At 43.9% G+C, this 17,500-nt stretch overlaps 2 protein-coding genes across 2 annotated transcripts in view; both read right to left on the bottom strand.

The window, feature by feature from the left end:
- Window positions 1-17,500, bottom strand: part of LOC119576198 (zinc finger protein 652-A-like) — a 61,093-nt gene that overhangs the window by 11,571 nt on the left and 32,022 nt on the right. The window lies entirely within an intron of this gene.
- Window positions 11,020-17,500, bottom strand: part of LOC119569007 — a 7,592-nt gene continuing 1,111 nt past the window's right edge. The window contains exons 2-3 of the mRNA XM_037917388.1: window positions 12,693-12,829; window positions 11,020-11,795 (exon numbers count right to left, since the gene is read on the bottom strand). Of these exons, the coding sequence (XP_037773316.1) occupies window positions 11,420-11,795; window positions 12,693-12,829 (513 nt within the window). The 3' untranslated portion in view covers window positions 11,020-11,419. The remainder of the gene's footprint in view (window positions 11,796-12,692; window positions 12,830-17,500) is intronic.

Below are 17,500 nucleotides of genomic sequence, written 5' to 3' on the forward strand. Positions count from 1 at the left end.
CTAATTCGTGGGAAAATCTTTTTCCCCCGGAGGCCGTGGCCCCCCCTTGCCCAATCATCTTGCGCTTTCTCTACTTGTACTCGACAGCCTGCAAAATCTTTGATGTCGCTCAGTTCTGTCTTCGGTTGGCTTTTCCCTTGTTTCCTATCCCCATACCCTGCTGCCGACAGCTACCGCAACCCTGATGGGAGCTTCTTCTTTTAATGGTAGTTCTTTGTCTGAGATAGTACTAATTGTAGTTTTCGTTGTGATGTCTTGAGTGGTATGGTAGGGTCCCCAGTTCCTTTCCAGGGAAAGAGTGCCGGTGTCCCTTTTAGGAATCATTTCCCATTTATCGGGTGGGCCCAGCACTGATTGGGTGGTTCCAACCAGTGGTTAGGTAGGTATAAGGTGAAGTTCCTTGCCAAGGGAACAACGGGGCCCCGGTCGGTGATCGAACCTCGATTCAGATTGCCGTGTGACAGTTTTGATTCGACACTCTACCATTGGCCCGGGCGGCCTTGACGATCTGGCTCCATGATTTTTTTTACCCATTTAGGGGGTGGTTTGCCACCCCCGGGTTCTTTTTATCGAGTCACATCTCTATTTACCCGGCACTGATTGAGCTGGTTTGGCCACCGTGACAAAGGCAGGCAATCAGGTGAATTCCTTGCGGTGACCGAACCCTCGAACTCAGATTGCCGTCGGACAGTCTGAGCCCGAGCTCCAAAACCATTCGGCCACTGGCTGACGCAAAGTTCGGGGTTTAGTGCTTACCACTGGTGGCCGAGGGGTCTGAGCATGGGATCAAGACTGGCATGACAGCAATCGAGTCGAGGGTTCGAGTCCCCGGCCGGCGCGTGTTCCCTTGGGCAAGGAAACTTCACCTTGATTCCCTACCTAGCACGGGTGGCCAAAGCCGCCCAAGTCAGTGCTCGCCCAAGCCTGAAAAAATAGAGAGAGAAGATACCAAGGGAACACCGGGATTCTCCGTGGAAAAGAACTGGGGACCCTACCACGTCCTCACTCCAAGAGCATCAAAAACATGAAACTACAATTAAGTATCATGCTGTGGGCCATGGCGGCTCAAACATGAACCTACCCTAAAAAGAAAAAAAGAAAAAAAGAAGAAAAAAAAAAAAAATATATAATATAATTTTTTTTTTTTTTCATTGGTGTTTATCATCTTCACATTGATTGATTTTCAATTGTTGAACTGTAATTCTGTAATTGTTATCAAGAGTTTTTTAGTCGAGCTGTAGAGGTGGTTTTTTGGACACTCCATCTTTTTGAGTCTTATTTAAAAGTCGATAGTTAGTAGTTTGGGGGTCCACTGTTGCAGTCGGCACCAGGTTTTTTTTGGCATTTTTTTTACAACTTTTCCATTTCTAGTTCAACACAATGTAGTCAATTTGGTTGCGTGTTCTTTGTCTGGGGAAAACCACGTGTACAAAGTGTCTTGGGTGGTGTTGGAAAATGTGTTGGCTAAACTGGATATTTGTACTACAAAATTCAAAAAAATCTTCACCTCTTTCATTTATATCTCCAAGGACGAAATTCCCCCAGGTGTAATTTTTTTTAGATAATTTTTGCCTATTTGGCGTGAGGTCCCCCCTGTTTGTTTTTAATCTCTTTTGGGGATTGTGTCTAAAGTTTCTTGGAGATGTTTAAGAATTTTCCGTTTTTATCATTTGCAAGTGGTTGGTGCGTAAATTGTTAATATGGTTAGGGGTTTTGCTAATTTGATTTAAAATGCTGGCGAAAGTTTTGAATATTCTACAAACTTGTACAAAAAAGGATAAAAGAAGAGGGCCAGGGGATGGTAAAATCAGTTTTACCCCCCATCCCTAAAAAGGTGCGCACCCCAAGCAAAAATACAGGAAAATTGCTTTAATAAGCACAGCAGCAAAATTTTGTTGAAAATTTTTGCTGAAAAAAGAATTTGAATTTAAGAGAGAAATTGCAGACGAACAAGAGGTTTCCCCCCTGGAAAAGGTACCAAAAACCAAATTTAAATCAAAAATTGCATAGAGAAAAAACAGAAACATCAAAAAGACTTCCTGTGTTCACGATTTTTTAAAAGTTTTTGATACTTTTGTCAAAATATCCTTGAATAATATAAGATATGAATTTTCCAAAACAATCACCCAACAAATAAAAGCCAGAGTGCGACAGGGTTCGTTCGTTCCGCCCTCAACAATTTGAAGAATTAGAGAAGTGCTTGGAGTTTTTGAAGGAATGTTAGATGTTGGAGGATACAAAATATAAAATCAAAAGGTACCCGGTATAGTTTTGGGCAGCAGATCACTGAACTACAAAAAACACAGTAAATTTAGAGAAGAAAGCGAATGGTTAAGGTTAAGGGTTTAAAAGCAAGAGAAAGTGTAGACACTAAGGTCGTGCAATAGAAAATTTTGGGAGGGGGTTGATTTAGTGTTTAGTGTCTAAGCTGGGCAGGTGAGTGAAAGGGTTAGGGTCGGGTGGGGAAGGAGTTGTTGTAAAGGGATATGTAGCGTTTGGGGAAAAGGGAGAAAAGGTTTTTTGAAGCAGAAAGTGGGGATTCTTTTAAGGGTGTCGGGGTTTGGGGTCGGTGAAGGGAGGTAGGGGGGGAAGCAGAGGACGGGTTTTTTCAAAACTGGGCAGAAAAGGATGTGTGGGATTGAAGGGGGAAAACATTACATAAGGAAATAGGGGGATCAGTTTGTGAATCAGATAGGAGTGTGTTGAGGGTGGGCCCAAGGTAGTCGGGCGGAGGGGTTTCCCCCAAGTCTTTCGAAAAATGGAGTGACCAGGAGGAGTTTGTAGTTTTAAGAATGAAATTATTAGTGGGGGGTTTGAAAAAAAAGTTGCCACGTTTTATACAAAAAGGGTTTTAAAAGGTGGGTAATAACCCGTGGCTGGGATACGTGAGAAGGTGTTTTGGTATGATGTGGCTAGAGGCGGGGCGTGCTAGCTATTCCCTGCTTTCCCGGGGATTAAACAGGCGGGAGCCAGCAAAATTGTTTGTTTATGGCGTGGGATAGGAGAAAACAGTTCGGATTTACAAAAAAGGGGGTTTGGTGGTGGTTTGATTTTGAGATTTAAGAGTACGGGGCCCCAGTAAAAAGAAAAGGGGAAGAGGAGAGGAGTTTTGTTTTTTTAGAGCAAAAGGGGCAAGTTCGTGTAAGGAAGGTTTCAGGAGGAAGGGGTATTGAAGTACGAGTTGGGAAGTTTACTGAAAACCAGCACCGGAGGGTTTTGGGAGCCATAGTATAAGTGAATACTAGAGGAATGAGGGGGACATGGTAAAGGGAAATGTGTGAGAAGGAAGTAGAGGGTTTTTGTTTTTGGTGGGTCGGGGAAAACAAAAGAGCAAAGGGGGGTGGGGATAAGCCAGGGAGGGACGGATGGACAGAGAACGGGAGAGGTTGGAATGGGGGAAAGGGGAAGGGGGAGAGGGGGTATCCAGCGAGGGAAAAAGGGGGGTAATCGTGGAGATAAGTAAGGAAAGAAGGGGGGTTGTGGGATATTTATTTTAGGGGGGAAAAATTGGTGGAATCGAAAAAGATCGGGGGAAGAGAAGGCCCCCCGACGCGAGATGAGAGGTATGCCGTTTTCAGTGTACAGGTCTCAACGGGGAGGGCAAAGGGGCCCCAGTGTAAGCAAAGCCCAAAGTGATGGATTGTATCAAGATGGGCAAGGAGAAAATTTGAGCAGAGGGTAGATATGGCACAAAACAAGAGTGGAGAGGATCAAAAGTAACAGAAGATGAAGGAGAGTTTTGCGATCTAGACCATGATATATGGGATAAAATTTTTTAAGTTTCGAAGACGGCGGAGAGCTTTTTCTTAATGGTAGAATATGTTGCCGGAAACATTTTGGAGTCAAAAATGAACCTAGGAATTTGCCAGGGGAAACGGCTTGGAGGGGAGGTCAATAAGAAGAGGGGGGGAGGGGACCTACAGTGAGGAGAGAAAAATGGGAAATTTAGGGTAGAAAAGGGAACCCATGGTTTGGGGCCCCAGGAAGATACGATAATTGAGTTTTGAAGAAATTGGTAGAGTTTGGGGTATGGAGTGTCAGAGCATGAGGTTTAAAAATCATCAACATTAGTGATGCCCGGGCTCCTGGTGGTAAAAGAGACAAAATCTTAACGGGAAAAAAAGGAAAAATGGTCTGAGCACAGGCCTTTTGGGGACCCTTCGATTTGGGGAAAGAAAGATGATGTGGCAGGGGCGTTTTTACGGGAAAAAGGCGTGGGGGAAAGATTTTATGAAACCCCCATGTTTCCACGTACCCTAGGGGGGCATTTGTTGGAGAATAGGTCCGCAGTCGTATATTGCTTTTTCTAGATAAAAAAAATAGCTGACTTCATGGCGTGCAAATGCGAGTAATATATGCTCAAAATGAGAAAGGGGGGTCACTGTGCTTCTGGCACGGCAAAAACCAAATTTGGGGAAGGAGAGAAAAGTTTGGGATTCAAGATCCCACATAAGCAGAATTTCACCATCGCTTTAGTTTCACAAGCAGCTAGTTAGTGCGGGGGGCGTAGTTTTGGGGAAAGGACCCGATTTATTGGGTTTAAGGAAAGGAAGGAAAAGAGTTTCCCCAATTTAGAAGGGAAATTTTCCTGATGCCCCAAGTGGTTGTAAATTTTAATAGGAAGGAAAGGAGGAAGAGGGGGGTTGCCCGGGGCAACGGTAGGAAAACCCCTAGGTCCTTTATGAGTGTTACGGCAGATTTTAGGGCAGTAAGAGTTTAAAGGAAAAAAATGGGGCTTATAGGACCAAGGAGGGGTGAAGGTAATGGGGGTACGTTCTGGTGTTTAATAAAGAGAAGTTGGAGAAAGGTGAGGACCATTTTTGACCCGCGAAATAAACACCCCGTTTATTAGCACTTGGAGAGGATCAGAAATGAGGGGATTTTGAAATGGAGGACAGGGGGGGAGGGGGGGAGTTTGTCTGATAGTTTTTGGATTTGGGGCCCCAAAAATTTGAGATAGATGTAGAGGAGTAATTGAGAAAAATAATTTCGCCAGCTATTTGTTTTTCATTCCCGGGTTTACGACGGAGATAGGCGAGCCTTTTTTAAAAGGGGAAAGGGGTGATAGTTTTATTTTGGGTACTTCTTGTGCGGTAACTGTCCAGGCTGACGTTTAAGCGAATGCTTTTGTGCAATTAGAATTTCACCAGGAAACAAATTTTGGGGGTAATTTGGGCTTTAGGTTTAGGGATAGCTGTTGTGCAGCTCTTAAGACGTTTTGTGAAAATGTTTTTCGAAATGGAGGTGAGGGGTTTTGGGGGTGGAATATGAAGTAGGAGAAAGGAGAACGGGGAAAATGGTCATATAGAGAAAAATGGTCTAAGTGAAGTGGAAACTAAATGAAGAGAAGGGGGATAAGGAGGTCAATGCATGAAAAAGATTGGTGGGGTGATCAAAGTGGTGGGGGGGATCGAATTTAGAATAGTAGGTCAGCTGGGGAGGGAAAGGGTCTAGAGATCGGCCTCGAGAGTTTGTGAAGAAACACCCATGAGTTGGCGGGAGTTTAAAATCAAACTAGAGGAAAGGGGTTGAAGTTTGGGGAAAATTTGATTTTTTAAAAAAACAAAGTAATGGGGTGGGGAAGGGGAGAATGACGAAAACTGGGATCCAAGATGTAGGAAGTACGGGTAAGGCAAGGGACATTGGTTTTAAAGGGAGGTGGGACAAAAGGTATTTTTGATTTATAAAAGGAGAGACATAAAGGGGAAAGTGGGGAAGAGAAAAAGATAATTGGGGGTTTTGGGATGGAGGTGTGTAAGAAAGGGTCTTTAAGGGAACAAAGATGGATTTAAAAAGGAAAGGATATGCGAGGTCAGGTCTGTGGGAGCGGAAACGCGAATTTCCAAAAGAAGGTAGTTTACTTTATGATATAGATTTTTACGTGTTTGGGGTGTGTTGGAGGGGGGGGAAGGATTTGGGGGTGGGGGGGAACGGGGGGGAGGGTGGATACAGCAGTACTTGGAGTGTGGAGGGGCAGTTGTAAAAATTTTAGGTTTAGTGCCGTTTTTTATTAGGAATCTTGAATATTTTTAATGGTTTTCTTTTAGGAGTGGTTGGGGGGGTTTTGGGGGATAAAGGGTTCTTGTGAGGGGGGAAGAGAGGACTGGGTTCAAGCATAGGGCAAAAAGGAAAGGTGGAGGGATTGCGTGGGGGGGAAGAGGGGGGAACGTTTTCGTCTGTACGGGGAGTGCGAGGAGGGGGGAGGGGAAGGTTTGGGGTTGTAGTGGTGATTTAAATATCTGTAGTAGAGATGTTGGATTTAGGAGGCAAAAGTTGACTGGGGGAAGGGAGGAGGTAGAAAAGGGGGGTTGATGTAGGGGGGGTGGGTTTGGGAATTGGGGAAAAGGGGCAGTATTTTCGGAGTAAAAAATAAGAGAGAAAAAACGTCGACGTGCTTCTTGTCTGGCTTCCGTAGTGTGAGCCCCCTTGAATTGAGGGGTTTCTACTAGACTCAAATTTGTAGGTGGGCGCCCTATAAAATACATTTTGGGGGCCGCCACAGTTTGGCCCCTGTGCGTGATTGGGCAGGCAGTTAGATGGGTTTTGGGCCCGGTTGGGACATGGGGGGCTCCTGTGGGAAAGGGAATGTTTGGCTGGGTGTCCCAGACGCCCAACAGTTTTTGGACGACGTGGAGGGGGGTTTTTATGGACGAACGGGAGGGATTTCCTCCTATGTAGACGTTTTAAAAGGGGAAAGGGCAGTCTAGGAAGGTAATTTTTTGGCTTTTAGTGGTTTTTTTCGATGACCCTCTGGGGGGAATGGAGTAGCGCAATGTTGCATATAGTTGTGAGCCGGCAAGTAGATTCCCACAAATTTACCCCTTTTGTCAAAATTGGCAATTGCTGGGGGGATTGAAAAATGTTCCCCGGTGCAAGATTTAGGGTTGGAGGGGTTCGCAAGGGGTGGGGTTCCAATAGGCGTTAGTTTTTTTAAAGTATAGCTGGTTTTCGGAGTTACGTGACAAACGGGAGCGGTCGGGGGGCTAAAAGGACTTACCACTTGTTTTGGAGACATTTTTGGAAGAGAAGGTGTTGTCGAGTGGGAGTGGGGGGGGACACAAAAACGGTCCCTTGGCTGCGTGAAGAGGGTATTCAAAAAGTTTTAGAGAAGGGGGAGTGAGGGGGGGGGGTGCGAAGTGGGTATTTGAGGGAGGTATGTTTTGGGGGGTGGGCAATAAGGCGAGGTATTAATAAGGGGGGATGGGGTGGTTTTGTTGGGGGTTTTTTGGGGGTAGAGGGTTTAAGTTGAGCTGGGGAGAGTGAAATGTTCCTTTTGGGTGATTGTGGTACTGTACTAAGGTAAGGGTGGGGGGTAAATTTTTGCGTGCGGAGCCTGGTCAAAACGGAGAGCCGGGGTCGGGAATGGGTGGGTTTTCATTGTGGGGTATTGATAAAGGGGGGAAGCCTCATTTCCCCTAATAATGGGGATAAATTTTTTTACGGCCTGGTAAGCCCGGAATGTTGGGATAAAAAAAAGTTCACCCCCAGGGTCCCTTTAGGGGTAAAGGGGAGATAACAAACAGGGGAATACCGTGCCCTGGCTCCCTCGGCCCTTTGATGGCACAAAACGCCTTTCATCCTTTCAGCAGGCTTCCCCACCCTTTGGAGGTGGATAGCGAAGGGTTGGGAAAGGGCGAAACGAAAAGGGGGGAAAGGGAAAATAAAAACCATGCAAAAATTTTGGGGGAGGGGGAGCCCGGTTGGGGAGTTCCCCCCAAATTTGGGTTTTCCCGTCTCGCCCCTAAGCCCCCCCCCGACACAAAGGGCAAGGGATTTGGGGGGAGGGATTAAAGAGTGGGGAGGGGGGAATTTTTATCTTTAGTCAGTTAAAAATTTTAGAGTCTTCAAGGTTTTGGAGGGGGTTGAGTGGGGGGTTGAGAAACAGAGGTTTTCTCATGAGAAGGGAAAAAAAGGATATATTCTGAGGGGCAAGGAAAAAGGTTTTGTAGGGGGGAATTTGGGGGAGATTGGGGGGGAACCCTTTAGATTGTTTGGTGGCAGGGAGAGTGGGAGGGGGGGGGATAGGGGACCAGAGAAGTGGTTTGAGATTAAGTAATTTTTTAGAAATAGAAAAAGGAATTTTATTTGGGGAGAGAGGGGTAGGGATGGTTGGTTTGGAAATAGAGGGAAGAGGTGCCCGGGGGATGATGAGACTTTTTGAGAAAGGGGGGAGGAGAGCAGGCGAAGTTAATTTTCGAATAGGTAAAAGAAAAAAAAAATTTTTCACATGCTGCTTTTTGGGCCCCATATAGATGAGGCCTAGTTTGAATCGGGAAATGCTACCCCAGATTCGAGCTTGAGACAGGGGGGAGCCCTATAAAAAACAAATTTTGGAAGCCACCCAACTGGCACAGTGTGTTTACAGCAGAGCAATTTGAAAAATCATGACCCGTTTGGGCACATAGAGGACAGCAGGCTGTGGAGTGACAGTGTTTGACTAGGTGGCCAAAATGCCACACTTCTGACACTGATGGGGAAGGCGTTGATATGGTCGGACAGGGTAGGACACTCCACCAATATAAACTTCATGGGGGAGGTCATATCTACGGAAGCTGATCTTGGCAATACTGGTGTAGGACATATGTTGGCCTCTGGGAGGAATAGTGTAGCACTAGACTACCACTGCATCATAATCAAAGAGGCATGCGAGCAAAGTCATTTCCGCAGTCTGACCAGTCCTTGTCTCCATCAGTCGGAGAGACAGAAACATTTCTGGTACAAGCTTTATGGGAGGTTGGGCAGGAACAGATTTGCCAATGAGGTCAGTCATGGTAGATAATGCATGCGCTTGGGACAAGGTGTGAACGATAAGAACGACTGTGAAAGGAAACTTTGTCTACCTATTTTTGGAGACATTGTTGGAAGAGAAGGGTATTGTCAGAGCACGGGGCTGTAGGGGGAATCACAAAGAAATTATCCGACTTGGCTGGGCCAAAAAGGGTACTCGAAAAGTTTGTAGAGGTAAAAGCAGTAGAAGGACAAGGGTGGGAGGAAGATGGAGTGGTATGGAGAGAGGTAGTATTGTTGGGAGGAGGACAATAAGGATGAAGAGAGGTAATAAGGAAGGTGGGGGTAGACAATGAAGAAGACTGTGCAGTAGAAGATGGAGTGGATGTTGAGAGAGAGGATGCGGTGTATTCTGGAGGATGAGTAAAGACCTGGGTGGATAATTTGGAATGGATAGAGTTGACTGCAAACATTGAGGGGGTATGAGTATCATTCAGAGCTGTGGTCAAATGAGGGGTTGGAAAACCAATGAAATAAAATTTATATAGGCTAATTCATGAAGGGGCAAGCCTTAATGCCCCTAGCAAGGTTAAAACATCTTGATTATTTGCATCAATCAATCAATAACGGTATGCTCATGCTTGAGCAGCCGTGGACCTCTCCACCATCCTTCGCCACTAAACTCGATCTTACGCTTTTCTTTCCACTTATACCATCGACAGCCCGCAAATATCTTTGATATTGTCGCTCAGTCTTGTCTTTGGTTTGCCTCTTCCTCTGTTTCCTATCACCATCCCTGTCAGCAAGTTTTTCTCAATACTTTTACTTCTCATTACATGACCAATAAACTTTAATTTCCTCTTGTTCAAGATGTCCAAAAGTCGGTCTTTACAATTTATTTTTCTCAGCACTTCATCATTCGTCTTCTTCTCTGTCCAGCTAATACGCAGTACTCGTCTGTAACACCACATTTCAAAACTATTGATCTTTTTCTTGTCTATCTACTTCAACACCCAACACTCAGAACCATATGATGCAATTGGGAAAACTAATGAGTTTAATAACCTCAGCTTTGTCCGTAAGGTAATGCTTCGGTCTTTCCAGATGTTATTGAGAGCAACTGTGGCGCTTTTGGCAATGGTAATTCTTCTTTTTATCTCCGGTGAATCATCATATGTATTAGTTAAAACAGCTCCAAGATAAGTGAACTCTTTCACATTTTCCACAATCATTCCATTGATTGTAACATGATTGTGGAAAATGTGAAAGAGTTCACTTATCTTGGAGCTGTTTTAACTAATACATATGATGATTCACCGGAGATAAAAAGAAGAATTACCATTGCCAAAAGCGCCACAGTTGCTCTCAATAACATCTGGAAAGACCGAAGCATTACCTTACGGACAAAGCTGAGGTTATTGAACTCATTAGTTTTCCCAATTGCATCATATGGTTCTGAGTGTTGGGTGTTGAAGTAGATAGACAAGAAAAAGATCAATAGTGCTGTCATGGGAAAATCTGACAGCAGGCTAGGTGACATGAACTCACCATCATGAGCATTGCAGCAAACATTGCACACACCTCTTGGAGGGTGATTAAACTTCTTTAGCATTTGAAAGAGGATGTTTACGCAAGCCTAAAGCCCAGAATTTGGGCAATGCGATTGTTGTAAAACAACCATATCCAAGGGGTTAACTACTACTACTACTTCTACTCATATTGATTTTCATCATAGTTTTTTCTCTCCTTGAATTAAAAGCTAGGGGGTCAATAGAAAAACTGAAACTCCATTGGAGGTTAATGAAGTATAAAGTTTGAGAACTCCTGATTTACATTTTTTTCCCTTTTTTCTGTATCTCAGATCCTGTTTGGGTATCATTATACTCTTGCTCTTAACAATGTGAATTATGAAGCCAAAGTCACCAGGGATGGCATGTACGTACATGCCATGGCCACTGTGTTTAGTTTATTTATTGTCTTTACACATAGATGGCTCCACAAGGAATAAGTCACCAATAAGCCAATTTCTAGTACTTCTTATCTCACCGTATTCCTTGATTTTCAGAAATATTTTCCTTTAACTTATATTTCAATAATTTCAATAGCATTATAATAATTATAATATATATAATAATATTAACAGTATTGATATTGATTGCATTAATAAAAAGAATAATTTTAGTCCTAACTAAACTTTATTCTCCCAACCCATACTTCATCCCCTCATCATTTTTGAATGGTCTCTTTAAATACTTATTCTCTCTATGGAAATAGATAAAGGATTTATTAATATAGTGTTCTGTATATTTTGTATTTTGTATAAAAATTCTATAAAGTCTTATTATAAAAAAGGAACATTGTATGCTTTTGCAAATGTTACACATTAATGTATATAAAAGTATACAAGATACAGCCATTTTCAGGAGCACATCTGCTTATCCTAGTCTAAAGCTTGTACTTTTTCAGCTCTTACTCTTACAAAATGTTAGTGGGTACATATCCTGTATGTGTGCACCCAATTTAGATAATTTTTTTACACTGTTCTGTTTTAAACCTGAGATTCTTATCAACTAATGATATAAAGCGTAATTGAATGTAGTCCAGATCGATATGCCTAAAATGACAAGAATAAAGATTTCTGCCTTATTTCTCTCCTATACTTTACATTTTTAAATTTATTTAAAAAAAGCAACTAACTTTTAAAAGAATGAGAACCTGAAAAGCTGAGTTCCTGGGCCTCTTTAAGTAGTCTGAGAATGTCTTTATCTCTTGGTAAATTTACTTTGCTTGTAGAATTTAAACTGCTTCCATTGACATTGTACTTGGAGTTCAGCTGGTCATATATGTCTTTTGTGCTGGATATGAAATCTGCTACATTGTCCGGGACTGGAATATTGTTACACATTTCCTGTTTGAACACTCTCAAGTTACCACTGCGTCCAGGAAGTTTCCATTTCAGATCTTGGCTGAGGTAAAAGGGCTCAGCCTCTCGAAGGAGCTGGGCTTCTATTTCTAGCCTCTGGACATCTGTGGGAAGAATGCCTGCTTTGTCCATTTCCTTCTGTGTTCTGGAAAATAACAGTGACAAAATTATACTAGGTGTGTATCATCATCAATAACGGTATGTTCATGCTCTTTATTGTTGTATTAAGAAGGTATTTCCAATACCTATTAAGTGTAATCATCTTTACAAAGAAAACTTATTTTCAAAAAGTGATAACAATATACATAGATTTATAATGAACTACAGCCAGATAAAGGAGTCTTTAACCTGTTAACAATATATATTATTTTTTAAACATACATTCTGCTGTACAGATGTACAACAGAATGTTACTTCATAGCTTGGCAATTGTCCAATGCAAGAGATCATCCTGGAAACTGGTACATCTATTCATGACATGATTAAGATTTTTTGCCTGACAAGATACATCAGACCTTGACTAGCATATCCCAATGTCCCTGCTTCCAACTCCTGTACATATGGACATGCTTGCTTGCTTGCTTGCTTGCTTTTTTTGAGCACAGTATCACATCATTAGGCTTAGAATGGAAAGTCAACTGCAATATGTGAGAGAAATGTTCTCTCACAGAGAATCTTCCTAACAGTATTTTGGGGAAATTTTATTTAAAGTAGCCTAAAGCTGCTGTCATTCTCCATCTAAAAGCCCAAATTTAAGTAATGAGAACGAAAATGAGAATGTGCTCATTGTTTATCCATGCATACTTTAGTATGCATGGATAAACAATGAGCACAGTGTGAGTATAGGAGGATGGGGAGGCAAATAATGATGCAAAAGAAAGATGGATGACATCATGGAGAGTAAAGAGGGGAAGAAAGAAACAGGAAAAGGGAAGATGACATGGGGAGACTCTGGTACATTGGCCAGTATAGGAAAAGAACTAGGCTTGAGTGGTGAAACTATAAAAGCTCTCACAGAGGTTCTTTGGAAAATTTCACATACTTGTAGTCCATCATTTCTTGCATTTCTAACAGGAGAGCAGGTATTCTTGAGAAATCCACGCCCTTCAGTACAGTAACTCCAGGATAATCATCCCGTATCTCTTCCACGGATGGTTTGTGAGAAATGAATCTTGCAACCTGAAAAGCAACACCTATGACTAAGCTGTGTAAAATATCATAATTACAATCTGGTATAATGCCTGACTATTCCATGCAACAAATTTCACAATTTCTTAGTATCAAAAGACACTACTAAACAGTCCATAACAGGAAGAGCAGTTAACCCAAGGACCAAAGATTTATGTTCTGTCCCCTGTATTTTTTTGTGAATTTTGTTACATACAGATGGCTCTACATGTGCTCGGCCAGCAAGGAGTCTGTCAGTAGTTCCTAGTGACTGATCCTGATTTCCCCATTCCTTGAATTGGCAGGAAAATATGTTTTTCGTTTTAATACAATTGATATAGATATTGATATACTATCATCATTGCTATTGATGTTATGATTATTAAATTGTTATTAAAATCTTGATAACATTTAAGACAAAGAAATAATAAAAAAGACCCTTTCCAAAAGTCAAGGAAAAGGGTAAACAGGGGTGAGATAGGTAGGACTAATAACTCACTCCTTGGTGACTAAGTATTTATAGAGCTATGTGTGTGTAAATGCAATAAATAAACTTGTATTACAGTGGGCATGGCATGTATTCATGCCATCTGTGCCAAATGGGTTACAGAAATGTAAATAATGGCCCACTATATATATAAACTCCCCCAGAATCTATATTCATACAACTTGATATCCATTGCATAAGATTTTTTTTTTCTCTCTTCCTCAATCAATAACGGTATGCTCATGTTTGAGCAGCCGTGGACCTCTCCACCATCCTTCGCCACTAAACTCGATCTTACGCTTTTCTTTCCACTTATACCATCGACAGCCCGCAAATATCTTTGATATTGTCGCTCAGTCTTGTCTTCGGTTTGCCTCTTCCTCTGTTTCCTATCACCATCCCTGTCAGCAAGTTTTTCTCAATACTTTTACTTCTCATTACATGACCAATAAACTTTAATTTCCTCTTGTTCAAGATGTCCAACAGTCGGTCTTTACAATTTAACATTGTCAGCCTGGTTGCCCACTAACTAACGCGCCCCTTGATAACCCACGCGACGGGCGATGTGGTATGAATTATCGTTTCTGTATTTAATCATTGGTGTAGAGGTTTGTCAGGAGAAAATAAAAGTTGAGTGGAATCCCCCAGGCTCCTTCTCAACTCGCAGTCTCCAACTAATTAGGAGGAACTATCTCTGCCGCTTTTAAAACAGTTACACTGTAATACGCCAGACATATTATTTGGTGAAACCAGTAATCAGTAGAACTGAAGGTGTTTTCACCAGATATCCACTGCCCTGCTGCCGACAGTTTCACCGCAACCCTGGTATAGGGAGCTAATAGGGTGCTATCCTTGTTCAAGGGAACCCTAGGGTGCAGTTTATTGTCTTACCCAGGACAATCTCTCTTCCTAAATAAGTGTAAATTAATCTTGAATCAGTTGATATAAGACTCATATATGAATTTGATAACAATTCTATGATCATCATCATCATTTAACGGTAGGTTCATGTCTGAGGCGCCGTGGTCACAGCATGATACTCAATTGCAGTTTTCACGTTGTGATGCTCTTGGAGTGAGTACGTGGTAGGGTCCCCAGTTCCTTTCCACGGAGAGTGCCGGTGTTACCTTTTTAGGCAATCATTCTCTCATATTTTATCCGGGCTTGGGACCAGCACTGACCTGGGCTGGCTTGGCCACCCAGTGGCTAGGTAGGCAATCGAGGTGAAGTTCCTTGCCCAAGGGAAACAACGCGGCGGTCGGTGACTCGAACCCTCGAACTCAGATTGCCGTCGTGACAGTCTTGAGTCCGACGCTCTAACCATTCGACCACCGCGGCCTTAATTCTATGATAAAGTTCTATTATTAATCAAATATATATAACTGTGACCTGTAACAATGAAATTCAGTCAGTCAGCCCATGTTGCAACTACAATCAACTTCTGCATTTTATGAAGCATACGAGGAGGGCAAAAAAATAAACACTTATTGATGCAAGATTATACTACATCCTATACACACACACACACACACACACACACACACACACACACACACACACACACACACACACACACACACACACACACACACACACACACACAGATAGATAGATAGATAGATAGATAGATTTATTTATTTATTTATTTATTTATTTATTTATCTCTCTCTCTCTCTCTCTCTCTCTCTCTCTCTCTCTCTCTCTCTCTCTCTCTCTATATATATATATATATATATATATATATATATATATATATATATATATATATATATGGGGCCGCGGTGGCCGAATGGTTAGAGCGTCGGACTCAAGACTGTCACGACGGCAATCTGAGTTCGAGGATTCGAGTCACCGACCGCCGCGTTGTTTCCCTTGGGCAAGGAACTTCACCTCGATTGCCTGCCTAGCCACTGGGGGACCAAGTCAGCCCAAGTCAGTGCCGGGTAAATAGAGATGGTGACTCGGGAAAAAAAAAAAAAAAAAAAAAACACCAGGCGGAAGGCAATGGCAAACCACCGCTCTAAATTGGCAAGGAAATCATGGAAGCCCATGATCGCCAAGGCTGCGGTGGCCGAATGGTTAGAGCGTCGGACTCAAGACTGTCACGACGGCAATCTGAGTTCGAGGGTTCGAGTCACCGACCGCCGCGTTGTTTCCCTTGGGCAAGGAACTTCACCTCGATTGCCTACCTAGCCACTGGGTGGCCAAGCCAGCCCAGGTCAGTGCTGGTCCCAAGCCCGGATAAAATATGAGAGAATGATTGCCTAAAAAGGTAACACCGGCACTCTCCGTGGAAAGGAACTGGGGACCCTACCACGTACTCACTCCAAGAGCATCACAACGTGAAAACTGCAATTGAGTATCATGCTGTGACCACGGCGGCTCAGACATGAACCTACCGTTAAATGATGATGATATATATATATATTGCTACGCCAGTGGGTCTTTGTCTCTGTGCGAAACATGTGTTAACATGAAAAGGATGACCTGGGCATGTGTTAACATGAAGGGACGGGACCTGGGCAAACATGACACAGCTGGCTGTGAGCGGAGGAGCGGAGGAACAAGCCAGGAGACGGAGTTGGGTGCTGCTCCTGTGAAGACCTCGTGTGTGCCTTTGTGACCTGATAAACTTTGTGTTGCCCTGTTATAAGCTGTATCGTGCAGTGTGACATGCTGGTTTCCCCCCTGTATTGTGCCTATAGAAAAGTTTACGGGTAAATAACTTGTGTAAATAAAGGAAAGACTGTCATTTTGTGTTTATTTCGTGCCCTGCCTCTCCAGGTGGCGTTTCCCCTCGTGGTGTTCTGGGGACGTTGTGGTGCTCGGTGCCTCTTGGAACTGTTCAGTGTTCACGACCCTGTGGATAGCACGCCGTCTGCCTAGCCTGCCTTGTGTTGGTGGCAGAGAGACGAGGCGGTCGGCGTAACAAATGGTGTCAGGAGTGGGATTTGTGATATTTGGTCAGTGAGAGCGCCGATTTATCATGTCGTCCAAAGATGGCGGCAGCCATGAGAGAGAGGAGGCTATGACTGAGGCATATGCACTACCCAACCACGAGGCCGAGACCGTGGCTGGCGTGTTAGTGAATGAATTCATTACCCGTTTTGGTGTGCCTTCTGAGCTGCACTCTGACCAAGGCCGTGAGTTTGAGTCACAAGTGTTCCGTGAGTGTTGCGAGCTGTTAGGGGTGCGCAAGACACGGACGACACCCCTCCATCCACAGTCCGATAGTATGGTGGAGCGGTTTAACCATACCCTTGCTCAACAGTTAGCCAAATATTGCAGGGAAAGTCAGGAAGACTGGGACGTCAAGCTGCCTGCCATGCTCATGGCCTACCGGTCTGCTGTGCATGAGGTAACAGGCTTCACACCTGCCCGACTCATGTTTGGCCGTGAGCTCAGGCTACCAGTGGATTTGGCCATAGGGTGGCCACCCGACGCGAATTTGCCAACTGTCACTTCCAGCTATGCAGTGGCACTGCAGGAGAACCTGGTAGAGGTGCACCGACGAGTGCGTGGCAAGCTCAAGGTAGCCGGCCATGCCATGAAGGAGACCTATGACCGGCGCATGAGGGAAGTGAGGTACAACAAGGTGACAGAGTGTGGCTGCATAACCCGCGCTGGAAGCGAGGGCTCTCGCCGAAGCTACAGAGCCCCTGGGAAGGGCCATACACGGTAGTAGCGGCCATCTCTGATGTCACCTATCGAATTCGCAGAGGGCGAAAACGACCGTCGGTTGTCCACGTGGATCGGCTGTGGCGTTACCATGGGCCAGGAAGCTACTCCTGGGGCCATGGTGAAAAAGATGACGTTAGCCCCAGTAGCGGCGATGAGGACGTGGCAGATGCTGACCGAGATGAGGACGAGCATTTGGACGGTGAGGGCGATGCAGCAGACGTCAATGGTGACCATGAGCCAGGTCTTGGAGCAGGAGATACCCCTCTGGGTGCTACTGCCAATCTACCGCCGCCCACACCTCCAGAGCGACCCCAGCGAGAGCGAAGAAAGCCGCGCTGGATGAAAGATTTTTGTGTTTCTGAGAATTGATTTACAATTACTGTTACTTTTGTTTGAAAGAATTTTGTTTGTTCCTGAGGACTAATTTTATTTAAATTTTCTGTAGTTTGTTTCAGGTTTAGGTATGTCAGAGCAGACGGGTCGTCTGCTTGATAGGGGGGGATAGTGCTACGCCA

The sequence above is a fragment of the Penaeus monodon genome, chromosome 1, assembly GCF_015228065.2.
Source record: "Penaeus monodon isolate SGIC_2016 chromosome 1, NSTDA_Pmon_1, whole genome shotgun sequence".
Lineage (NCBI taxonomy): Eukaryota > Metazoa > Arthropoda > Malacostraca > Decapoda > Penaeidae > Penaeus > Penaeus monodon.